The 25,784-nt window shown below is 38.8% G+C and overlaps 2 protein-coding genes across 8 annotated transcripts in view; one reads left to right on the plus strand and one right to left on the minus strand.

Annotated features, from left to right (window-relative positions):
- G6PC2 (glucose-6-phosphatase catalytic subunit 2) overlaps positions 1 to 25,444 on the plus strand; it is a 53,122-nt gene extending 27,678 nt beyond the window's left edge. Inside the window, exons 6-7 of one of the 2 annotated variants that reach the window (XR_014956549.1) lie at positions 62 to 185; positions 2,179 to 25,444. Coding sequence is in view for 1 of the 2 variants with exons in the window: in XM_085584397.1 (XP_085440523.1) it covers positions 62 to 118 (57 nt within the window). In the remaining variant the exon portion in view is untranslated. Of the gene's footprint in view, positions 1 to 61 lie in introns of both variants that reach the window. The other variant, XM_085584397.1, reaches the window with a different exon arrangement.
- ABCB11 (ATP binding cassette subfamily B member 11) overlaps positions 1 to 25,784 on the minus strand; it is a 44,229-nt gene that overhangs the window by 13,397 nt on the left and 5,048 nt on the right. For 5 of the 6 annotated variants that reach the window (XR_002465764.3, XM_021534760.3, XM_021534759.3 and 2 more), the window contains exons 3-20: positions 25,369 to 25,390; positions 24,101 to 24,148; positions 23,961 to 24,009; positions 21,927 to 22,168; positions 18,928 to 19,015; positions 17,925 to 18,058; positions 17,093 to 17,264; positions 15,241 to 15,365; positions 14,433 to 14,607; positions 11,344 to 11,457; positions 9,323 to 9,433; positions 8,277 to 8,402; positions 7,293 to 7,496; positions 5,871 to 6,041; positions 5,301 to 5,502; positions 4,464 to 4,542; positions 3,398 to 3,530; positions 1,677 to 1,835 (exon numbers count right to left, since the gene is read on the minus strand). Coding sequence is in view for 5 of the 6 variants with exons in the window: in XM_021534760.3 (XP_021390435.2) it covers positions 1,677 to 1,835; positions 3,398 to 3,530; positions 4,464 to 4,542; positions 5,301 to 5,502; positions 5,871 to 6,041; positions 7,293 to 7,496; positions 8,277 to 8,402; positions 9,323 to 9,433; positions 11,344 to 11,457; positions 14,433 to 14,607; positions 15,241 to 15,365; positions 17,093 to 17,264; positions 17,925 to 18,058; positions 18,928 to 19,015; positions 21,927 to 22,168; positions 23,961 to 24,009; positions 24,101 to 24,148; positions 25,369 to 25,390 (2,354 nt within the window). In the remaining variant the exon portion in view is untranslated. The remainder of the gene's footprint in view (positions 1 to 1,676; positions 1,836 to 3,397; positions 3,531 to 4,463; positions 4,543 to 5,300; positions 5,503 to 5,870; positions 6,042 to 7,292; positions 7,497 to 8,276; positions 8,403 to 9,322; positions 9,434 to 11,343; positions 11,458 to 14,432; positions 14,608 to 15,240; positions 15,366 to 17,092; positions 17,265 to 17,924; positions 18,059 to 18,927; positions 19,016 to 21,926; positions 22,169 to 23,960; positions 24,010 to 24,100; positions 24,149 to 25,368; positions 25,391 to 25,784) is intronic. The other variant, XM_085584376.1, reaches the window with a different exon arrangement.

A 25,784-nucleotide genomic window follows, 5' to 3' on the forward strand; every position in this document is an offset into this window, starting at 1 on the left:
AATAATAAAACACAGATATTGGACTTCCCTCATGTTAATTATGGCTTGCTTTTTCTTGCAGCCTCTCTCCTTTGATAGACTGAGGCCTTCAAAACCAGGAATTCATCCTTGGCAATGAAAGTGTTTAGCATTGTTAGCCCCAGACCTCCCAAGGTCTAGAAGGCTCCTCTCCAAAGGAATCAAAGGTTAGATTCACTGTGGAATGTGTAAAGTAGTGTCTCACCTGCTGTCTAGTGAAAGCCACAGTCCTTGACATGAAGTCTGGACACACAAAAAGTGTTTGGAGGTGGCACACCTATGCCTAAAGGCCAAGGACATCGGGCAGAAATGTTAAGTGGATCAACAGTTCCTGGAACATCCTTTTTTCTCCTGCTCATGGGATCTCACTTAAATGCAAAACTGCTAGTAAATGTAATTCAAAGTTCTAAGCAACTTTCTAGAGAGAAATGTCTAAGCCAAAACAATACCCCAAAAAACCAAGCAACAGAATGTCAAACTTTCTTTTCATAGATTGCTGACATTGCTCTTAGAATCCTTTTCTACCAGGAGCTCAAATGCTGGGTCATTCATTCGTCCGTTCATTCATTTGCTTTTTCTCGCCTGTAAGGTTCTTGATCTCCAACATCTGTTTACATTTTAGGGCATATAGTTTTGCACCCATGTGTCCCAACCATGACCTATGCAAGTGAGTGGAAACCACAAGTTTTATCCTACATCAGATGGGTACCAAAACCACAAAAAACCTGTGGCATTCCCATTTTGTTCCCAGTGAATGTGTTGTTGCTTTACTTAAAAAGATACAGCATGAACAGATGGGATTTCTCTAGCCTAATTCTTGAAAATTCAAGACACTTTCCTAGGCACCAGTTAGAGCAGCACCGAGTATCATCAGGCAGCCCTCCAGTTTCCCACCAACTTGGCAAGCATTTCCCTAGAAAGCTTTTACACAAAAGATGAAACATCCTTTTTTCTATCACCACAAGTTTTTGAAGAAATAAACACTCATGGCTCAACTTGGCAAGTTTCAAGAGAGGTGGTGGTGGTGGATTTTGATAATATTGTTATCTTTTAGTGAATGTTAAAGTTTAAAGCATATTCCTGCTTCCTGCTTCCAAACCTATTGATGTAAGCCTACTCTTTGCTGCTGGCTGTGAACCCAGGTATAATTACCTACCTCTCCCTAGGCATTCTGCAGGGAGCAGGCAGCAAAAAGGTGCCTGAAATATGTAAACAAAAAAAGTGAAGTATTTTTTAGATCTGATCCAAAGCTTTCTCAAAGGCTTTCCAAGTCTGTATAATAAAATTCTGCAGAGAATGACCTTTGGATGTGTCTCTCTCCAGTGTACCTGCATGTGAGGTACTTTTTGTCTCATCTAAAATAAACTCTATGCAAGTATAGAAACCCATTCCCAACAGTTCCTGGAAAATGAACAAAAGAGATAATGAAGAGCACATGACAAATGCTGATAAGCTTACCCCTTCAAAGAGCTCTAATTATAGTTTGATGACAGTGATATAAATATATCTACTGAATAATTGTTTATAAGCAAGAAGGTTAACCCCATTTTCACAATGACATCTAAAAGATTTGCCAAAACATGTCAAGTTGTGCATCATATATTCACTCTCCTCAGTTTCAGAGCTAAAATACACTTTAAAATGTTACCATAACATACCCCAAGAATCTGACTGAATAACAAAGCATAGAGTGGATTGACGGCTCCATTCACAGCTGCTGCCAGAGATCCAAGCACCAGGTAGGGCCATTCAGAGGCATTGTATTTCAAAATTCTGGTAAATGGTACAGGCTTGGCATCTTCCTCCACAATAGGTTCCTAAAAAAAACCAGGTTGGATTTCTGAAGTGAATGCATTCCATCAGTGATTCTTTGCCTTTGACAGTGAGATAAAATAGTTAGCCTAGTTTTTTAAGCTAGTGGCCCACACAGCTGCTCTAGCTCCGGACAGGAGGAGCAGAGATGGTTGCTGTCTGGAGCTCTTTTGCAGCCCTAATAAGTCAAGTTTACTTAAAAACAACTTAAATAAACATCAACCTTTAACCATACCTGGGGAAAAAAGAGATTATTGTCTTTTGCAGCTCTAATTGTTCCAGCTGCAGAGGTTATTTACAACCAGTTTGAGATTTTCTGCCACTGAAACTCAGGTTATTCCCTTTCAGCTGTCTCCAGACAAGGTGTGATGAAATACCCAGTGCCAACTCTTAAATTCCTTCCTCACAAGCAGCCTGTTTCTGTCACTTATTCAATCTCTTAAATATTATTTTAAAGTATTGTGAGTGACCACACTGATCAGACTGCATCAAATTAACAGGTATGTGATATCATTAAAACAAGAGATATTTCAGACTGACAGCTGGATTCAGGCTTTTTACATTGTAATTATGCCTCCCTTCTGTGAAACATCCTCAGCCTGTATGCTGAATTCCCATAATTATGCCCAGTAAGGGCAGAATATTCATCATCAAATTATAACTTATCCTTCAGTTTGATTTGTGCAGAATTTTTCTAACACTGTGTGCTCAGCCCTGCTCCTCTTCCTAAATTCATATGACTGGAAACAGCCAGACAAAAAAGACACCATGAAGACTTGTCTTTTGGAAATATGCAGGGAGGAGTGGGTGGAAACATCTTGTATTTTTTCTTTTTTTCTGAGCTGTTGCCAGAATGACAGCACTCAAGCCCTCTATTTATCCACAGAATAGACTTGGCAATAGCAAGAAGGGTAACTTCTATCTGCTGCTCTCTGTACTGAACATGCAAGTTGATGCAGGGAGCTTCATAGGCACTTTGGAAACCCACTGTGCTTCTACATATTCTATATAATTTTAAGGCATGCTGGCTGGCCTTTATTTTCTATTCCAGTTGATTGCATGAGGACACTGAAGCAAAAGGATTTTGGGTTAGGTTGCAGTGAGGGTGTCTCTCTGCTCAAGTCTCCAGATGATTTTTAGATGAAAGTGAATTTATTCTTTACTGAACAAGAAGCAGTGCCATTTGTACCACTGAGTGCCCATTAATTACATTTTGCAGACTGAGCCGTTTGCTTTTTGTCACTTAATTCAGCTTTTATGATGTATGTTTTTCAACTAAATCTACAACATAGATCAATTTACCAACAGGTAGAGAGCAAATGGCAAAATTTCTCTGCTAGAAATTTTATATTTTATAACAATAATCAAAACAGCCATCAAAACACAGCCTAGGGTTTACAAAGAGATAAGAATTGAAGCTGTGGTTTTGTTTAGGGGGGAGAAAAGGATCAAGCCAAGATGTACCTGCCAAGAGCTCCTAAGCTACAAGCACATAGGTACAAATGATCATTAATGAGTAATATAATATATTCAGTTGAAAATTTCATAACAAACCATTGGACCTGACCTTTTTTGCTTTTCCATCATCTTCTCCGTAAGGTGTAAGATAGGTAGACTCTGCAGGATCTCCTCCAATAGACAGTGGAGGGTCAGGGACCACATTTGAGAGCTGGGATCTTGAGCGCTGCCGAAGTGAAGCTCTGCAAAGAGAACAGCAATTGCCTGTTCTTTACAGCTTAGTAAAAACAATAATTGCTTGCAAAGCAGGTGCAGTTTTCATGTCAATTAAATCAGAATGCGCTGAAGCAATTCATAGGAATCCCACAGACTTTTTCTTTCTTGAGTATGTTCTCTCAACTTCTTCGGAAGAAAATAGCTCACCAACTGGGACAAATACTTTTCAAAATCATATTCCACGCACACCACTCAGACATTGTCTTAGATGAACCATGTACTGTGTATTTGTTAAGTAAAACTGGTGTGTCCTACTGCATTTGCACAAGTTATTAAGACACCAAGTAAAATCACTGATACCACTACCAGTAATTCAGTCCAGCAAAACAGGATGCTGAAACAAAGCACCTCTCTCTCTGTCAAAACATAACTCTGTAATGTAGGAGATGTATTCATTTGCACATGCCTGACAAAGGCTTGCCTGGAAGAAGTAAGAAGTGTCCAGCTACAAGACAGTCTGGCTGTAAAATGCTTTAACTTTCATCAAGTAGAAGCCATAATAAAAGTGTGCTTGTGGATTGCACAGCAAGTAATTTTTCAAACAACTGGACAGAAAGTGCAGTAGATATTACAGCTAAGGCTGTATGTTAGTAATATCAAAACCAGAACATTAACAGAGTAGATCAAAATTGAAGAGAAGGTACTGTGGATAGAAAGGACCAAAATTAAGAGCCTTGCTACTTATCCATGCATTTCAATCAGTAACATTATCACTCAAGCTATTTCTTTGCAAGAGAACTCTATCTCAATAAAATGCTTGCAGCCCCTCGACCCTCTTTTACACAGTACACAGAAAAAGGATTTATTAGCACTATTAGGATTTTGGAATAGTGGGATGAAGTAGAAACAATGAGAGTAGTCTGGAAACATTGAGATTTACAACCATTTTTAAGACTCACCGCAAACTGGCCTGATAGCTTCCTCTGCTGAATGACTGGACATTCTCAAGATTTGGCTCAACCACGTTATTCTCTGCTGCTGCAAAATACAGTATATAGAGCTCTGAAGTTAGTGCCAAAATCGAATACAACCTAAATACACTGTGGTTCTGCGAAAAAGTGTATAGCCTCCAAGTTATAAATTGAATACTTCATAGAAGGAAAGGGGTATAATATAACCTTGCTACTCAACCTACATGTCTCACAAGTTTTATATTTGTATTTGACATAATGAAGTTAACTGAATATTAGCCCAAGGACCCTCTCACTTTGGATGTGACTTCTAAAGCATTTTTACCTATTTTAACCCTGCAATTGCTCTCTTATTTCAAGCTAATCATATCTAATGTATGCTTCACAAAAATACAACAGATCATCAGATCATTCTATTGAACCTTAATTTCCAGAGGCTTTGATTCAAATCTACCTCCATCAAAACAAATGTGATGATTTTAGCAAAATCTGTCATGTGCCTGAATTCCAAAAGCAGGAGAACTCGACTTTTGGCACTCAGTGGAGTTATCAAATTATGGATATTGCAGGTCAGAACTAATATTTCAGGGCAGACTTATATTAGGAAGGTCTTTCAGTGCATATGCAGCAAAACCAGTCTGGCCAGGGCTATCAGTGTATTACTTCTATGAATGATAAAATTCAGCCATAAAAGCAGAAGAAAAACACAAAAAAGCAGATACTAACCCTTATAAAAAGAAAAAAAAAAAAAAAAAACGAAAAAGAAAGAAAATCTGCATTCTGTGGGATTTTACATGATTTTATAAAAGAAAACAAAATGCTTACTTTGTGTTTCTTCTGTGTTAGGTGCAGTATCTCCTTTGCTTTGTAAGGTCACCAGCATGAAATAAACCCCTTTCCTCTGCAAGAGCTCCTCGTGAGTTCCTCTCTCTACAGCCCTGCCGTGCTCAAACCCAACGATGACGTCGGCTGCTCGGATGGCTGACAGGCGGTGAGCGATGGAGATCGCGGTGCGGCCGAGGCGAGCCTGAGGGAGACAGCAACAGCCACACTCCCAGCACAGCACACTGAAATGCTGGCAATGAGCTGTGCAACCTAAAGCCTCATCAAATTAACTGGAGTCCTTCTAGTGGGCTCACTTTGACTTTAGCTCCACCCACAGCCCACAGAGAAGTATCTGTTTCTGGGCAAAGGGAGCTATAGGTTTCTGTTGATGTCCCAATGAAAGTAAAAATTATTCTCAGTCCATAATACTAAGGTTCTACTTGTACTTATAAAACAGTTATTAAGAAACCCTTCTGAATGATTTGTTGCAATTCAGGAGCACCATCTGCAGAGTGCATTAGAAATAATTTCTGCCCTTTTGAGTTTGATTTTTGCTATACTATAGCAAACCTTATGAAGTGCTTCTTGGACAATTGCTTCACTTTCATTATCCAGTGCTGACGTAGCCATATCCAGGAGCAGGATTTTGGGATTTCGCACCAAAGCTCGAGCAATAGCTATCCTCTGTTTTTGACCTCCACTCATCTGGCTTCCACCCTCTCCAACATGAGTGTCAAATTTCTGTGTGAAGGAAAAAAGTTAAAATTAAAAAGGTAAGAAAAAAGCCTGTTAAGATCCTGGTGAAGGTATTGGCAAAATGTCTGAGATTTGTCCTTGGAGTAGACTTTAAACAAAAACATAGTTAATGCAGCAGATTCAAAGAGCAACAGGTGAAATAACTTTCTTCATAATGTACAAGATCATTTAACCTGAATCAGGTTTTCAACCCCATGCCAAAAGTATGCACTGGTTAAAAAGGTGAGACATTCTGGTTCAGCTTGAAACAGCTATGTCAGCAGAAGCTGAAATGAAGAGGAATCACCCACCCACTCTCCATCAGATGACTCACAAGCAAAATTTTCCTGGCCTTGTCTGCTGATGACCTGTGACTCGTGAACACTGTGTCTGTGATTCATGGACACCATACTCTGGTGGCATTGGGTTCAGGTAGAGAATTAAATAAATACACAAAGTCTGGCATATTGAGAGACAGAATAATTATTTTCACTTAGAGCTAAATATTTTTTATTATTCCATTTCCATGAAATAAATAGGGGCCTTTGAACAGCCTTTCAGTAAATAGTTTCCTGGAAGCCTCAAAGTGCATAGATGAAGGATAAAGACAATGTACTAATATTAGTTAATGGTACTTGAATCTTGTCAATAACATTCACTGTTGTTACATGTCATTTTCAGAAGCTACTTGGCAAAATAAAATTCTAGAAAAGTAGAGAGCTTGATACTACCCAGTTTGGGCTTTGTAAGGAGGAATGATTTAAGCCCTGTCATCATTAGGAAAGAAACTGCAGAAGAAGGAACCTCCAGCTGGCTTACAGAGCTCATACAAGGAAGTGAGGTCATGAGTATCAGTACAGACAGATGAAAAAATTAACGCTGGCTAGTGAGAGGCTGAGCTCTACATTGCTTTTGGCCTGAACAGAAACAGATCTCCAAAACATGAAAAATAGAAATTTTTAAACCATGCTATGATTATTACCATGATATTGAATGTTGTGTATATGATTCCTGAGAACTAATTCTTCTCGGGGTTGTATTTTGGGGTGGGGAGATGTTTGCTTTAATAACTTCATGGCATACATGTAGTAAGACCTAAATAACTGTAGTCAAAGGAAAGGTTGTTGCCTCCTATCTGTATTAATCTTCTGCCCTTCCACTTGAGCACAAATTGCTGCAGGCTAGGAAGGACAAAGGGACAAAAAGATTCCTTTTTCTTATCAAATTCTGCCAAACACTTTCCAAGGCAGAGCATACCTGTGGTAAGTCCATGATGAAATTGTAAGCATTGGCCTGTTTGGCTGCTTTGATTATGTCTTCCATGGTAGCCTCGTCCCGCCCGTAGCGAATGTTCTCTGCAATCGTGGTGGCAAAGAGCACCGGCTCTTGTTCAACTACGCCAATCTGTGAGCGCAGCCACTGGATATTCAGGGAACGAATGTCATGGCCATCCAGGGTAATCTACAATGAGAACATGGACACAAAATCAGACATTATGCCCTCCACTTGAGAGACAAAGAAGGACACACAGGAAGTGCAGGGCCTGTGATGCTGTGTTTCCATGACCAGCATAAATATCAGCTTTCAGATATAGAAGGAGGCAAAGCAATGGTGGTAGTATTGGCTCTTGGAGTTGTGCTATTTGATTTCATTTCCCATTTCTGCTTGGCACCAGAAATAAAACCAGGTGAAAAGTAATCATGAAAGTGATTATTATGTTATTTACAATAATTTGTTTCTTTGTTTTTTTATATATTCAAATACCGGTCAACATGTATGTGATTATGTGTTCCTATTTGATATAGGAATACATAAATGGATTGAGAATTTGGATAGTTATAATTCATATTCCTAGCCAAGCCATTACTAAGTGGTAATTGCATATACTTAAGTGATATTATGGGTTAATGCTTAAATGTTCAATACTGTGTTTTCCAGAAAATGATAATTCAGTAGTGACAAATGTTTTTATAGGTATAGTTTTTACACAGATTTAGCACTGAATTTTTATTTTCTCCTAACAGTTTCCTCTTTCACATAATTGTTTTTATAAGACTATTAAGCACAGTTTTATAAAAGAAATGTGCAGGAAGATATTTCACTCATTTGAAAAATAATTGGGGAAAAAAAAGAAGACATGAAAAGGAAGTTAATAGTCTTCCTTCCCACCTTGGAGAAGAAACCATGCCATTCTTTCAGTTTCTGGGGCCAGAGAATCACATTCTAGGCTGGGACACTCACCATGCCATCAGTGGGGTCATAGAAACGCTGGATGAGCTGTATTGTTGTACTTTTCCCAGCTCCACTAGCTCCAACAAAAGCTGTCGTCTCTCCTGCTTTAATCACCATATTAAGATTATCCAAAATCTGGATAGGAAAAAAATCAGAAACAGAATCTATCTATTTTAATTCTCCCACAGTCATACAGCCAAATGAGTATATTCTGTACCTTAAACTAAAGATTCAAAACAATTTTACAAAATTCAGAAAAGTATTATGAAGGAAGAGGATAAAGCAATCCACATATTTTTATACTGTTTTAAAACTTTGCAGATGTAGAGCACTCATTTCTACAACAGGGAGGCAGATTTTGACCTTTCATTGTTCCTGTTAATCATTAAGAACTAGTCAAGTTAATACACTAGAGAAATTACTAAATTGTATTTCATTTTAAAGAACACTGTGTGTGTATTGCAAATGTATGCTACAGCATAAATATTAAGAATATAACCATGAAATTTTATAGAAAAATCCGATACAACATGTACTTCCATCTTTAGAAGTAATAGCACCAATATGTTTGTCCAAAAACATGCTTTTCCAAGAATTTGTCAATTTAAACACAGGAGTAAAGAAATAGTGGAATATACAGCCTACAATCCTGCCCCTTTCCTAGCCTTTTAATGGGTCACATGGTGCATCCTAGGGTAATGGAAGAGTTTTATAAAAGCTCCTTGCACCATTCAGTTTAATACTTTGTGTTCTATCTCGTACACATTGATACAAGGGCATCACTGATTGCAAGAGAAGCTGTACGCAGGTGAATTTGCCCAGAATTACTGGGATTTTATGTTCAGCAGCAAGGAATATGCAGATATGGCAATGGATATGTCAGAATGGTAAAATAAGCTAACAGTAAGCAGAAGAACAGTTTAATGGAAGAATTATTCAGTCTACTTTTAAGCAAAGAGTCTGAACTTCTGGAAAATCTAGAGATTGCTGACAGAACCAGGATATTTTTCTTGTTTACAATAATTGTGTTCAGAGGATGGGTGATGAATAATTACCTTTATGTCTGGTCTGGATGGATAATTGAATGTTACATTATGAAATTCAATTTCACCTCGTACTTTATCCAGCTTGTAGCCATCTTCTGACATGCAGTCAATGGTGGGTTTCTAGGATTAAATTTATTGGGTTATTTATTTGGTGTTAAACAGTCAACAGTGCTGCAGTAGATAAATACAATACCATACGAAGCTGTGGCACTTCAGTTAGAACAGAACTTAGCTGCATGGAGCCAGCTGCAGGCTCTGCCCCAGGGACAGCAGGCAAGGGACATGGAATTGAGGGCCAGAGTGATGGGGGAGTTGTCACTGGTGGGTAGCACAGACAAGAAGGCTGCACCTCTTCTCATTGTAGGCTTACTGCAAATATCACAGCCAACCATTCAGGCAGTTTTTGCTGGAACTGAGTAGATGACTGACAGAAGCATTTTGACCAAGCTAATTTAGCCAGCTCCTCAGCGATAAAATGGCATTACCACACTCCAAAACTGCTGCAAATCTTCAGGTCTCACCACTTGGCAATTAAAACATCCATCCTTGTACAGCCAGTCCTAAGAGCTGAAATACTGAAGTTTTCCTAATAAATGCTTTGAGTCTCGCATAGTTTTGGTCAGGTCTAGGGTATTGTGGACTGCTAGACATGAGCAGAGAACTAAGAGAAATTTGACGAATTACAAAGAAATAAAATTTTCTAAGGGTGGATTTCTGAAGCATGGAATATAGACAGTAAATTAAAATCATAGCAATGAATACTTGATAACTGAAATGTACATGCTTTTTTAATATAGCCTAACAGATTGAAAGGAAAGTTAAAATGAGAAATATGTATGGTCTGAGATGTTAAGAACAACTACAAGATTGGTTCCACTTTAGGAATATAACTTACTTAAATTTCAATACTCATCTATGAAGAAGTTTCACTGATCCTGCAAATGGGAACCTCAACATGACTAGTTTTAGTGCCAGGGCAGAGCTGTGCTTGTACTGTCTAATCACAAATCTACAAATGTGGCAAGCGGATGGATCCAATTTTGTCACCCTTTCTCTAGATAGATGAAATGTGACGTTGGTCTGCTTTTTTTACCCTAAGGTTATGTGACTCAGCCTTATCCTGAATATTGTGATTAATCCTTACTGTTGCAACCCTTATGATTTTAAATTTTGTCTCAGAAAAGCACATTCCTAATCCATCTCTATTTTCAGTTCATTTTAGAGCTTTAGCTTCTGAAGTGTATATGTTTTATCATTATTACAGAGGTTTGAAGGGTTACTAAAAACCGTCAGCATTACCATAGCCTTATGTGCTCTGTAGAAGAAAAGCAGCATTTTAATGTGTTTACACAGCTTTCAGCATAGTAAAGCTTGTCAGAGATAGTACATATGTTAAGAAATCAACAGTACATTTCCAACCACTAAATTTATAAAGCTATAGAAAGGAATCCTCAAGAAAGGAATCAATAAATTTCTGTGGCATCTCACAGTCTCTTATACAATTATTTCAAGCATCTGTTTAGATAGTATTGTGATTAACATTTGTGACAGCTGCATAACCAGTGCCTGTGCTCGTTTGATCCCATTTTTGCTCAGGGTAGCTCTGGGACAGGTGACAGAGGCCACCTTCACCACTAATGCCAACAGAGCCACAGCTTGTGATGCCATCTGGAGGCTGGGAGCTATGGGATGGCTGCTGCAAGTCTGGTTGCAGAATGGCTATTACTGCCTGCGTACACCTTCCATGGGCCAGCACTGGTAAGTAATTGCATGTAAGGAGAAGTGGGAAGAAGGAACAGCAGCAGCTGTGGTAAAGCTTCAGAACTCAGAACCAGGCCACTTAAGAAACCTGTTCAATGTGTTCTTTGAGCCCATGTGTATCCCACTAGACTTTTCTATTGCACAGTCAGTTTTTCTTTAACTGGACTCATTTTTCCTCATTTACACAGCAGATAAAACTAGTACCACTTCAGACTTATTTAATTATTTTTGCACTACAAAGTAACACAGCTTAGAAATGCATTACTTACTTTATCTATTGTCTCAAAAATGTTTGTTGCAGCCCCACGACCAGTGGCAAAGGCTTCCAGACAGGGAGATGCCTGGCCAAGATTTAATGCTCCTATTAAAACACCAAAGAAAACCTGAAGAAGTGGAAAAAGAAGTTAACAAAACATGACATCACATTTTTATTGTAGTTTACAGCTTAGACAGGCAAACCCAACTACAGTAGCTTCATGACTTCTCATGCATCTACTGAACTGAAGTGATTCACTATATGAGCATTATTAGCCAACAAGAAGGCAGATAAATGCATTTCAGAAGGTATTTTTGCTATCTTTAACAGCTCTATTTGAGGCTGAAGTAAATCAACTCATACTTGTCTTTGCCTAAAAAGTATGCATCTAGGTATTTACTGAGATGCCACTGATGTATTTTTAAGCCATCTCACGTTTGACTGGGTGCCTTTTCCTTGAAACAAGTTCTGGAACAGGACATTGGTGGGAAGTAGATTATTTCAGGGATGCCTTTTACCAGTAAGCAAAATAGAAAAGAGCTTAAAACACTGTATTACAGCTCCTGTCTCATCCGGTACCCACAAAACTTACTTTTGAAGGAGGTACCAGCTATAGATAATATTTTTTCTCTGTCTCACAGAGAAATGAACTGTAAGCGTTGCTACCAACACTATATAAGCCACTTTTTGAGGTGAAATTATTCTATTAGTGCTACAGGTAGCACATTACCAAGTGGGTTCACAGTTTTAAATCCTTTTCTAAGAACCAAAATGAAGAGTTACTCACTAATGACCATTTTCTGAAAGCCCACGGATCCCCTTTTTGCCTAAGCCTAGGACAACATGAGAGAAAATGAGCAACAGCATCTGCTCTTCCTGGGAAGACTGACAGACAATAAAGGCAGCTGGATACAGTACTGAATATCAAAGTACTCTTGAGTCCAAGAATTCACCCTTGGTGTGAGGCCTTGCGATCAGAAGTAAGTGAAGCTGTAGCATATCAACTAAAATACAAAAGTGTTTGCTCCAAATTTCCTAAGAGCTGCCAATACTTTATTTCTATGAAAAGTTTTTCTGAAGGTTCTTAAATATAGACAGGAACTAAGACTGCAAATGCTGTCAGGGGCTTCAAAGAACAGGACACTGGAAGGTGGTGAACATAAAGAAGGTAGAGGCTTATTTAGCACTTTTATACGACATAGATGCAAATTATTTCATTGTCTGTTTCTGCATTGTATTGTAAATATAGCTTATTCTTCTCAATGCTACTATATGGGTGTGCTTTTGAACACTTTTTGACAGGTTTTTTCCTAGAATTTACACTGTTTTACTTCTTATAATTTCAATTACAGAGGTGTTTTGGCAGAACAGATTATAAGGGTTGGACAATGTCTTTGATGTAGGCTTTTGATCCATTTTGTTGCTTTATTGTGGGTGCTAGTTTGAACATTCACCCTGAACATAAGGAGACATGGAATGTTGTGTCTGGTATGTAACCATTTCCTCTAGCTTGGCCTGCAAATTCTGCTAAGAAGCAATTGAGGACCCAGCTAAGCTGTTGGATACAACACAAACAGAACTCAGGATAAATGGGGCAAACTGTATAAGGAAACACTACTGTTGAGAAAGAAATAAAAGTACAAAGGACTAGTTCTCCTTTACAGTATAATGATGTCTACTGGGAATATCCCTATAGCTAAAGTGGAGGAAGCTACTGAATGCATACTGTGCACTGCAAATATCTGGGATGTGAAGTCATGCCTTACATTTACACTCAGCTTCACTACTAGCTAATTTCCTTGTGGGAATGAGTCTTAAAGCAAGGGGTTTCTATGCCTGTCAAAGTCCATCATGAACATGAAGGAGCACGTTCTGTACACCTGGCAGAAGAAGAAGGGAAGGCAACACTTAGTACATCTCAATGCAGTATGGCAGGTGTATGACTTTTTGAGAGAGCAGGAAAAGCATATTTCAATGTTTTGTATCTAGAAATTCCCCCTCCTGCCCCCTGCCAAACTAGGAGTGTATGGTAGACAATACGAAGTAGAAGAAAGATGACTGTAAGCTGTGAGGAAGGGCATAAGGGAGACTCTCTCCATTGACAGCTACAGTTTTTCAGCTACAGAGTAGCTCCACACTCTTTGCCATTTGTCATTTGGAAGCACTGGACTATAGTTACTATGAACAAGGCAAAGAAATTGCTCACTGTTTTTCACAGCACTACCTCATATCAACTATGGTATTGAGAGCAGGTGCAAATTATTTCCTCCTTAAACAGAATGACTTAGGTTTACAATGTTCTCAGAGTAATGTGTTGAGTTCCACTTACTCTTGCACTGCATGCAGCAGGTGGTTGAAAACTCTTATGGAGTGCAACAGGCAGAGAAGGAGCAAAAGATGTCTCATCAGAATACTCAGAACTTACTATGGTTCAGGAAAAGTTGTTCTGAGTTTGGACTGGAGTCTGCCATTTGGGCAGTCCTGGCTTAAGCAGCTAACCAAAATACCTGTAGATGTTGGCTTCTTTGCATTGAGGCCAAAAGTGTCTAAAGCACCTACTGTGCAGAAGTGAAGTGCCATGCAGGTTAATATAGTTTTTGTACATGCTGTGGGAGCCACAGCCAGATGTGCTTTTATCTGCATACATGTTTACATGGCCTTTTAAAAAACAAAATAACAACAGGAAATGGCTTCTCAAAGGAACACAAAGTGTTCATGAGACATTAGATATGACAAGACTTTCTTGAGTTAGGTATCTCTTTACCACAACATTTTTCATCATAAAATTCTTCAGAAAGCAAACATCCCAGAAGCCCCATGCTGACCCACAAAATGGAAAAGCTAGTTTCAGACTTCTGATAACTGTGTAGGCTGTCAAATGAAGGCATTATTCTGATAACCATATGTATTATTCAAAATATTTAAAATAAACATTTTTTTTATATTATCCAGTTGTGTCATACATATAGTGAGTAATGATCTTTAAAAGACATAAATAATGTTTGTTACCATGGAACCATCAGATACCAGAACAGATATGTGTTCCAGAATTATTATTTTAAAGAACAGTCTAGAAAAGTTGCATCAAGCTAAAATGAGTACCTGCAGAAGAGTGCCGGGTGAATATTCTTCTTCCTCAAGGACAAGTTTAGAGCCATACCAAAAGGCTAATGCATAACTTAGAAAAACTATAAACCACATGTAACCACTGAATAATCCCATTATAATTCCTTTTCGAATTCCCCAGTGCTGAGCAAACACCAAGTTCTTATCATATCTGTAGAAAGAGAGAAAAATAAGAGGTAATTAAATATATTTGGCAGAAATTTCAAAATTAGGAAAGATCATATGAGGCACCTTTGATGACTCAGCAGAATGTCCACACATAGGTCGAAACAGAATCGCTCTGAAATGAGAGAGCACTGCTGAAACCAGCAATGTTCCCAGATCATTAAATCCTTGTATATTCCAGTGTAATAAGCACAAGAAGAGTGACACTCATTGCAGATACCTCATCATGGGGTTTGGAATTTTAGCAGATTAACACAGGATTTGAGAATTCGGCCAACACTCCAGAGCACATTGTATAGCCATGTTATGTTTTCATAGAATTTAAGAGAAATTTGCAGAAGAAAACCCTGATGTTTTTGTGATGAAAAATGATGCCATGATTGAATGTCATCATGATGATGTCCTGATGAAACTAATTCTCCTACTTAGCTTGAAAATACTCAGAGTTTTCAGATATGCTGCAAAAGTGATACATCAGACAGCATCAAGGGAAAAATTTGATAGAATGTTCCTACAAGTAAGCATGAATTGAAGATAGTATTGCTGATGTTTTATTTCACTGATATTAAATTGCTTCAGGAAAAAGAAAACAGAGACCTTAGAGTTTGTTCAAACAAACCTTTCAACTTCTTTCTTCTCCCCACCAAAAGCAGCCACTGTTCTGATGGATGAGAGCACTTCATCAGCCACAGCTCCAGCTTTTGCATAAGCCTTTAATTCTCGGCCTGTTAGTTTTGCCACAGCCTACAAAAACATAAGCAGTTCTGGTTACACCTGAACTCCAGGTACAGAAAAGGACAGTGATGAGCAATGCTGGCTATCACCCTGTGCTGGCTGCTCTGCACTGGATCACCTCCTGCACTCCAAGCAGGCTTTTATTAGGCATGCTGCACACTCGAAGACTTAAGTCTTCTAGTGCCAGGGCATACACCTTTGTATGTTTTGCAACAGCTCTGCTCCAAGAGGCTAGAAAGGGCAGCTAACTCCTGCTTTCCCTGTTTCCCTCCCTCTCTCTCTCCTCTCACTAGGCTGAAGCAGATTGCACACTGAGGGTTTGTGCACAGTGGGAGGAAGGGAGAGCTTAAGTGTCAGGAGCAGCCCTTTAACCACTGTGGCAGACCCAACTTCAGGAAGAAGAGGTAACTGTAATGGTGGGAGAGGATAAAAACAGATGTTGCCCTCCAATGTGCTTTGTTTTGTGGGCTAGTAGCAAACAGATCCCTACACAGCAACCAAGAGCTCACTGGATGCCAAAAGCTTACATAAGACTCAAAAAATATTCAAATCAATGGAAGAAAATTTACTGATTTACAATTCTACACAGAGATACCACATTGACTTAGGAATGAGATATCATTAGAAAGTGTAATGTGTCAGTCTTTCCTTTCTCTTTCCAAATACCCTACCCCTTGCATCTATTAGTCCTTTTTGAAGACAGGAACCAGGCAGATTGACTTTGGGCCTATTTTCTTCATGGTGTAAAACAAAGACTTGGGCTGGAAAGGCTCATAATGAGGAAAAGCTTAACAGTAGGTATGTGACTGGAAAGAGATGGGTACAGAAAAGCAAGAATGTAAAGGGAGAAAATTACAAACATAAAGGGGAATAAGGTGGAACAAATGAAGGAAAAACATTTTGGGTTTTATTTCATTCCCTGCCAAGCTTTTGCTCTCCCACTTCACATAAGTCATTATTCATATCAGCTACTTGCAGCCAGCACAAGGTGCTAAAGGAGAGCTGGAAGACAAGAAATTAGTCACAGTTACATTAGATGTTTGATAGCAAAATGATAGCAAGCTGTTCCTGACGTGAAAGAAATGAGATTGCCAGAGGAATGAACCCAAGAAGAATGAAGAGGATGAGCAGGAATTACCCAGCTCTGCTGAGTGTGGGAGAGGACATGAGAGGGCAGAGGATCCTGCAGTTCCCCTTTTCACTGTCCTTTGTATAGTGAAAGTTTGTAGGAAGTGGATGGAGAAGCAGAACAGGAACAACTGGAGGAGGTGCAGCAGCTTCTGGGAGCAGGGACAGTTTGAGGTAACTCTGAGAAGTTGTTTTCAACCATTTTATGTTTCTGAAACTTAGCACCCATAAAAGTCACTAATTTACATAGAGAAATCATGTCCTTTATCTTGTAGCCATCTAAAGTAGGTGTGCAGTAATTGAGAAAGGTAAGGGCTAGCTTCTGATCTCAGCATTAATACCCATCCACAGGACCCACAAGAAGGTAAGCTTACACTCCCCTCTTAGCAGCAGGATTTATTATTCTGGGAATCAGAAAAAACAAAGTGAGAGCGAAGCCCACCTCCCCTCTACCACACCTCTCCCTCCATCCCTCAGTGCTACTGGGACCATAATCTGTCTCTCTTGACTTTAAAGGAGTTTAATCAACTTCCCCAATCCTCACAGCTTTCTGGCCAGATCTTTCCTGTTCATTATTGCTCAATGTGAACCTTTCACAGTTCACTTACCAAGCCATAGAGAGCTGCTCCAACCCCAAGCAGAGGGCTGACTGCAATGATAACCAAGGTCAATTTCCAGCCACTGACAAATCCCAATAGGAATCCACCTACAAAGGTGGTTATGCGCTGGATGAAGATTGCTGCTTGATCAGCAATAGCCTCATTAATTTTGTTAACATCACTGGAAAACAATAACAACAGCAACAAAAATCAACACAAGAGTGGTGAGCATAACTTTTGTTTGCGTTGCAGGTCTTGGCCTCATTTGGGTTACTTGCTTTTCACTGGAGAGAGCCCATTCTCATCCCTGTTCTTTCACCGTTACCCCATACAAAGACCCTGGAGTACAATGAGAAAACCTGATGCCTTTGCAATGGAGAAGCCTTTAAGGCATGAATATTGCAGAGAATATACTGTCCTTTCCCAGGAAATGTTCTGGCAGCAGACTCATTCACTAGCTGGCTCTTACTACTGTGCACCAGCTGATTCAGGAAGTGTGCACTGGCAGCCAAATTATGGATCACTCTGAAAGGACTGGGCACAAAAGGAGAAGAGAGGAGAGGACAAACTGGAAAAAAAAACCCACCCCAAAACCAATCTGACACATTCACTCACACACACACACGCATTTGCTGTCAGACAAGGCATGAAAGGGAAATAATATGGTTCAACAGTTATGGTACTTAGTACAAAGATGGGAGAGTCTGGTTGCTGCTCCCACGAACATAGCTGTAATTTTACTAAAAGGTGTTTGTCACATGCCTGATTATTGGCATTCTGCAGTGTTTGGAAGGAATTACAAAATGTTTTCTGTAGCATATGGGTTTCTTAAATTACTTACTCAGAAAGTCGGGTGTTCAGTTCTCCTACAGATGTACAGTCAAACCAGCCTATATCCATTCGCATTATTTTCCTGAAATAAGCTTTCCTGATTTTCTGTATCTGACGAGCTGCAGACATAACCCAAAAGCAGATCTGGGAAAAACACAAAACAGCTGATAATTGCAGTAAAATTATTTCTACTCCAATCAAATCAGAAAAAGCAATTTGGCTATTATGGGAAAGGTTATTTATAAAATTACTATTCAGGTAAAATATATTCTGACTACATAGACATGATAGCTCTTTTGATCTTTAAATAATGCAACAATTTTATATAGGCTCTGGATCAGGCATTTGTCTCAGTTCTGATAAGATGGGAGGAGAGGCAAGTTAAATTACTTATGCTGTTGCATGAATGCCATATGGACAACATTTTTTCCATCTACAAATATAAGTAATACAGGGATGGCAGCCATCCTACCTCTGCAAAATTCTTGGGTTGTTTTCAGGAAGGAGATTGAAAAGTGATTTTTGTGATAAAAAAGCTTCAAAAGCCATGGGCCCTTCAGCAGACTATGCAGGAATCATCCAAGCTTTTGACTCACTTCAGTCGTAAGAACTGAAAAATTACTAAAGAATATGTAGGGTACAATTCTTCTCCAACGTTAGTTTTACACTAATATTGCTCTGTAACCTCTCTGTAACAGAAACAGGGCTCAACACAGTTGAGATGCCTACTGGGAATCTGCATGCCCTTCAGCTGTTTTGGAGGGCATGTGGATTCCATAGTAGCAACACTTGATCAAGTATTGCTTGTGGTGTGGGTAAAATGCATCCTTTTGCAAAGGTATCCATGTGCAAATCCAAGGAGCTCTCAGATTGCCAGAGCTAACATATTTCAGCAATGGAATGAGAAAGGAAAGCATCTGTTCTGCTAAGTAGTTAAAACCAACATAATAATTATAAACTTAATTATTTAGTGATTTAAACTTTGAAATCAAAATGGAAAGCAAAATACTGACTTGGAGGTATCCTAATATAAGTATGGCACAACCAATTCCTGCATAGTATCCTGCAAACTTGGTCATTTCATGTTCAATGTCCAGCAGCCTGAAAAAAGAAAAAGGAAACAAAAAGGCAAAAAGAAGTGAGTAATACTTTTTAAAGTTTCTCACACGTTTCTAATCTGATGCTTCTTCAAGTTATATTCAGACCAGGGGGCAGTCAGCTTGTTTTGCATTGTGTCCCAATACCAAGGCTATTGCTAGTGGCTGGCTTCCTTTTTCTGGCTGTTGCACAGGGGGTGGGAGCTGGCAGGTACCAAAAAAAGCTCCATGATCATGGAGCACCCCTGTAGTCTCCAGGAAATGCCCCCAGACTGCCTGCTCCAAAACAGCACAGGTGAGAGGGTGTTTCAGAGAAGAGGTACCCAACAAGTTCTCATTAGATATTGAATGTGCTTGCTTTGCACCATTATAGCAACTAATAACACTGGGATTTCAACTACATTTTACAGGGAGAAGTGAGGGCTGCTGAAGTCAAATAAAATAAAATTTGTACCATAAGCTTGCTAACCTAAAATGATCATTGTTCTGTTACACAAGTAGTAGTGATAATTACTCTTAACATCAGTGAAGGGCACTGAATTGCTGCTTTAGCATTTAATCTACTTTGAAATAGGTTGTTCTAAGTTATGCCTTTAGATAGCTTTTTAAAAAAACATTTGCAGAACAGCAAATTTTATTTAATTTACCAAAAATTTTGTATCCTGAAATTTTAAGCCACAAGGGGACATTCTGCACCTGAATTGATCTCTGACAAAAAAAGTCATGGAAAGAACTTAGGTTGTTAACCTAAGCTATCTGACACAGATCTCCAGAACAATTTTACATGATAATTAAGAATGTGGAGCAGATCTTTCTAGACACTGTGCCAAGACACATGATAAATAAGGAGGTGACTGGTGACAGCCAGTGTGACTTCAATAAGGGCAACTCATGCTGGACAAATTTGGTGGCCTTCTATGAAAGCATTACAGCATTGATGGATGAGGGAGGAGTGACTGACATCATCTACTAACTGGATTTGTGCAAAGCATTTGTTATTATCCTTGTCTCTAAACTGGAGAGACATGGTAGATGGACCATTAGGTGGATAAGGAATTGACTGGATGGTTGCACTCAAAGAGTTGCAGTCAAGGGCTCAATGTCCAAGTAGAGACCAGTGGCAGATGAGGTTTCTCAAGGGCTGGTATTGGGAGCAGTGCTGTTTCACATCTTTGTCAATGACAAAGTAGACAGTGGGTTTGAGCGCACCCTCAGCAGGTTTGTTGATGACACCAAGCTGTGTGGTGCAGTTGATACACTGGAGAGAAGAGATGCCATCCAGAGAGACTTTGACAGGCTTGAGAGTTGGGACTGTGTGAACCTCATGAAATTCAACAAGGCCAAGTGCAAAGTCCTGCCCCTGAGTCAGGGTAATCCCAAGCACAAACAGAGGTTGGGTGGAGAATGGATTGTGAGCAGCCCTGGGGAGACAACTGGGGGATGCTGGTGGACAAAGTTCAGTGTAACCTAGTAATGTGTGCTCTCAGCCTAGAAAGCCAGCCATGTCCCTGGCTGCATCCAGAGCAGAGTGGCCAGCAGATCAAGGGAGGGGACTTTGCCTCTATATCTGCTCTGGTGACACCTGGAGAGCTGCAATCCAGCTCTGGGGGCCCCAACATAAGGAGGACATGGACCAGCTGAAGCACATCCAGAAGAAGGCCATGAAGATGATGAGCAGACTGGAGCAGGCTGAGAGAGTTGGACTTGTCAGCCTGGAGAAGAGAAAGATGTGGGGAGACCTTAGAGCAGCTTCCAGTGCATTGAGGGATTCTACAAGAAAGCAGGAGAGAGATGTTTTACCAGGGCATGGAGGGGAAATTACTTTAAACTAGAGCAGTTTTAGATTATAAAGAAATTCTTCACTGTGAGGATGGTGAGACACTAAAACAGGTTATCCAGAGAGGCTGTGGCTTCTTCATCCACAGAACTGTTCAAGGCTAGTTTGAATAAGGATTTGAGCAACCTGATATAGTGGAAAGTGTCCCTATCCATAGCAAGTGGATTGAAACAAGGGTATGATCCCTAAAGTCTCCTCTAACTCAAACTATTCTATGGTTTTGTGAATGTGTCCTGCCAGGTCTGTAGTTTCTGCTTCAGAGGTACAGAGGTCAGTATTCTATCTGCCAGCCCATCTCCAAAGGCTGGCTTGGATGTCCTGGAGCAAAATAATTATAGTTTGTCCCTGGTCAAATCTACACCTACATCTAAGAATATGAATAGCTTCTCATGTGCCCTGAATTTCAGAGACCTTTAACAAGTAACTTTTAATTCCAATTGAGTATGTAATGAAACATCACTTAGGGATTAGAAAACTCTTGCAATGATGCACCAAGAAATGATTCTTAGGAAAGGTTACAGGTTCAAATTTGGCCTTATCAAATATCTCTATCTGAATGAATTATCTAGACTCCATTTATTATATTTAATGGAAAGAAACACCCAGTCTTATGGGGCAATTCTTTTGAACTGCCTCAGACATCCCCCATAAGCTAAGGTGAATTGCATTCTAGAAATGCTCATTTCTCTCAGTGACAAAAGTTTAGCTAACTTGCTCAGCAGGCACTTACAGGTAATTAAGCTCTGACCAAAATGACCAGAAGTCATTACTACCTACAGTGTAATCAGAGAAAATAATGAACTCAGCTATGTAATAGATATATCTGTTATCTGAACAATCATAATCGAAATATAATCTTGCTAACAACTGTAAATGAAAGACAAAGATCCAAGCTGACCTGTCCCTTCAGATAATGCCAGCTCAGAAACAGGACTATGTAACAAGAACCATGCCTCTTTTCTACCTTATGATGAACAGAAAATATAAGATTTAGAGGCTGAACAGGACCTTCAATAGCAATGCATTCTCTGACAAGCTATGATAACAATGGGAAAGAAACAAATACATCCATACTTACCCACATCTTATTGTGGCGTTCTTTTCATTCTGATGAATAGTACCATTAATCCACACTATGGTGTTATTTATACATGTCTTGTTTGGGTCTTTAAGCTCTTGCATTTCAATGTCATATTCGATAAATGTGTCTGCCATTGCACCAAATACAAGCAACACAGCTGGTTGGGCTACTCCATGAACAATAGCACACAAACTACCAGCAGCCATCATTAAAATCTCCATAGATGACGAAAAACGAAACTAAAGAGGGAAGAAAAAAATACAGTCTCTACTGAGAGGCAGTCTTCATACCAGTTGTGTAGTGATAAGTTGTTAATTGGGTGGATCAGATTAAAAAAAAATCTCTTTAAATTTCAGAATTGTCTTCAATATAGAAAGAAGACAAATCTCTCTGTCCAATCTAATCTAATTACATCTGTGATTACAGCCTTATAAATTATTACAAGCTTCCTTTTAACACGTGAATGAATGTATTATCAGATAACATTAATAGCTCAATATCGTTCTGCATTATCATCATTCCAGAAACTAGGTAAGAGAATAAGAATAGTAACTATAATTCATATATATAGTCTTCTTTGCAGACTTCCAGTGGAGAGAGTGGGAGAGAAGGAAAAAGCCTTAGGGCATTATGTAGAGCCTCTGAACAGAGTTTGACAATTTCTCAAAAGTATGCAGTGCTACGGTAGGAAGCCAAACATCTCAGAGCAAGTTTTCATAGCTAAAATTCTAAAATGCTTTGGCTGAGCCACACAGTTGTGGATTGGCTCTTCATGAGAGAGAAATGTGTAAAAAAGTGTTTGCACACACGTAGCTTGGCAAAGATACAGTGATTTAAGTTGCCTTTGTCATGATTGTATGAAATCTGATTCTCAGGGTGAAGTCAGGTGCAAATATATAGATTAAATTGTCCATAGAGAATATCAGTATCAAATGCTATACATTTTAAAATAGGAGTGTCAAGAGGAATCATAGCCTGCTGAAGAACCAGTCCAGGTTCTGTAGGTGCTATAATGTGCCCTAGAGAAGAAAGGGTGGGAATTGACAGCATATATGGAAAGGGACATTAGGGCAAAGACAATATAAAGGGAAACCAGTTAACACAAAAGATAAATAAATAAAACATCCTTCTACAAAAAAAAGAAGAAAACAAAAAAAAAAAAAAAAAAAGAGCAGAAAACTGTAACTCTACCACTGTTTCACAAACCTTGCTCATAAGAAGCCTAGGAGTTCACTTGATTAAAAAAAAGGCAAACAGAAAATGCACAGATATATGGTATCTGATCTCTCAGCACATCTGAAGCAAACATACTGTATTTACCAACTGCACTTCAGAAGTTAAATATCTGTGCAAAAGAAGTCACAGATTTCAAACCTCTCTGCTTGCCCTCTGTGGGAACAGACTGTTCTCTCCACCCTGCCAGGATTGGAGATACTTAGGCAGGTACATCATTGCAAGGGATATTGCTGTACTAGCATTTGGACATATTACAGACTGACTGGGCTGTGTGCAAACCAGGAGTAGTGAGATCTCTTAGCTGCATGCTGCTGGGTTGGATATCTCTTGACTACATTTATTTTAAAATTTATATGAACCCAATGGAATTACATCAAAGGCTAGATGCAACTTATACCATTGAGTATTGTGCATCCACAAGCTGCCACTGCAACACTGCAACCAAATTTTCTAAAACCCATGGAACAATTATGAGGAAGCTAAATTATCTGCCAAATATCACACAGCAAATTCTTGGCAGAAATAAGAATGAACCAAGGTCACCTAGCTCCCTGCTATGCAACTTAACCTCATTTCCATATATGTACCTGTAGCTTAAATATAATGTGTTTAATAGACATTTTTGACACTAAACTGACAAGACAACAAGGGGTTCTAGTGAATTCCCACTGAATTTTATTGATAGGATTTCAGGCCAAAAGATTTAATCCTTAAAAGTTCAGGTCACATCTATACCCCAAAACAACGTTATTGGTTATTGTCACATTAAATATTTACAGACATTGCTTTCATTACCAGCTGAAAGAAGCCAACACGAACACTGTTTTCTTTCTTCTCTGATGACCTTCAACAAGAGAAAACACAAAATCATAAACTTGTAATTTAGTACTTATTTTATTTTACATACAAAGTATAAATAATTGAATTTAACTCACATTTCACTTTTCTTCTCTAAAAAAGGTTCTTCATATGCGTAGAAATTTCTGGCACAAAGGATAAAATTTTTCATTATTACTTTTACTTTCTTGGTTGCTTCTCTGAAATTACATTTTACTTGAGTCATTTTGCCCAGAATTTTCAGAGACAAGCTATTTCTTTCAGATTTCTTTGAAACCAGTGATTTAATGGTTCTTTGAAACTTTAGACAGAGACTAGAAAGGAGGGTAGGTTAAACATCTCTAATGGTTTATTCTTTGTTCCATAAGCAGCTCCTCAATGCATTGTTCCTATAATGTGGATTGTGGGTTCTTTGAGGTCAGCTAAAGAAAAACCTACTGCCCAAATTGTTGGTTAATCCTTCCTTTAAGACAGAGAAAGTTCCTGTTGCCATAGCAAGGAATCATCATCAGCTCTGTACACTCAGTGATGAACGAGTAGGGATATTCTGTTTGTTGTGGGTTGTTTTGGTTTGGTTTTTAATGAAGCAAACTATTCAAGCTATATTTGTCATAAACTATTTTCAGAAACCAGACCCTAGAAAGCCTAAAGGAAACTTTCCTTCAGGTATGTATATATCACATGCATTTTTCCATGTGAAAGTCCAATAGAACTTGCATTTCAAGGTGGAGAGATGTAGTAGACTTCTAATAGTGGGCTGGTGCTCTCTTAGATAGGCAACCTGACAATGGGAAAGATTAAGAGATACTCTGGTTTTCCTGTTCTAGAGGTAGCTCCAAGACTGGGTACACTGTGTCAGAAAGAGTTGGCTCAAATTATAGTACTGTTATTGTCCAGCCTGCTACAGCATTGTCCAAAAGTCTGGGAAGGAGGCTCTTAATTCCAATCAGACCTCTAATAATAGCTGAAGGCCAAATTCTCTAAATAGTCCCAAATTTTAACTATTCCGAATTCTACACTTAAATCTTAGTATCTGAGATAATTCCTTTTGTTTTAAAATCTCACAGTTAAGTTTAAGAGAAATTAATCAAGTCTGATTAAAATTCCTGAAAAAGTGATTTCTCAAACTAAAAACACAAAAGAAAGATAAATTTGAATATCAAAACCATTTTCAGAAAAAAGATCAGATTGCTGGCATTTATGTTTTTAAAATTTCTAGGACTGCTTTGGTCTACCTGTTACAGTTGTATCAAATAAGGGAGGTCAATCACTAGAGAACAGCTTTTTTTTTTAAAAAAAAATATTCCATCAACTTCCTTGAATAGTCATAAAAATATTGATTGTTTCAATCATGTACATGACTTACTCTGATTTCTTGAAGCTGTTACCTGTGAGGGAAAATAAATGCAGTCTAGTGAGTGATTATTGTTAAAGTACATAACCTTCTATAGACATGTGAAACATAAAATCTAGAACTCCATGGGACCTGATTATTCCTGAGTTATAAAAATCTTGTTCCCACTAATACATAAGCCAGGATGTGGTTTAAACTAAGAACATTATTCAGGACATTTACCAAAAGTAATTTTCATTGCCAACTCTTTGCTAATATTCAACAAGTCATCTTGGACACTGCCTCCTTAAGGATACTAAGCTAATACTCCATGCATGCTCCCTGAAAGGAGTGGTAGCTCTTCACTCTTGTCTTCACAACTTAGAGACTGCAAATCCTGTGGAAGATGAGCAGTTGTGGTCTTGGAGGGTAGGATTAACTTTCCACAC

The sequence above is a fragment of the Lonchura striata genome, chromosome 7, assembly GCF_050655825.1.
Source record: "Lonchura striata isolate lonStrDom1 chromosome 7, ASM5065582v1, whole genome shotgun sequence".
Classification (NCBI taxonomy): Eukaryota; Metazoa; Chordata; class Aves; order Passeriformes; family Estrildidae; genus Lonchura; species Lonchura striata.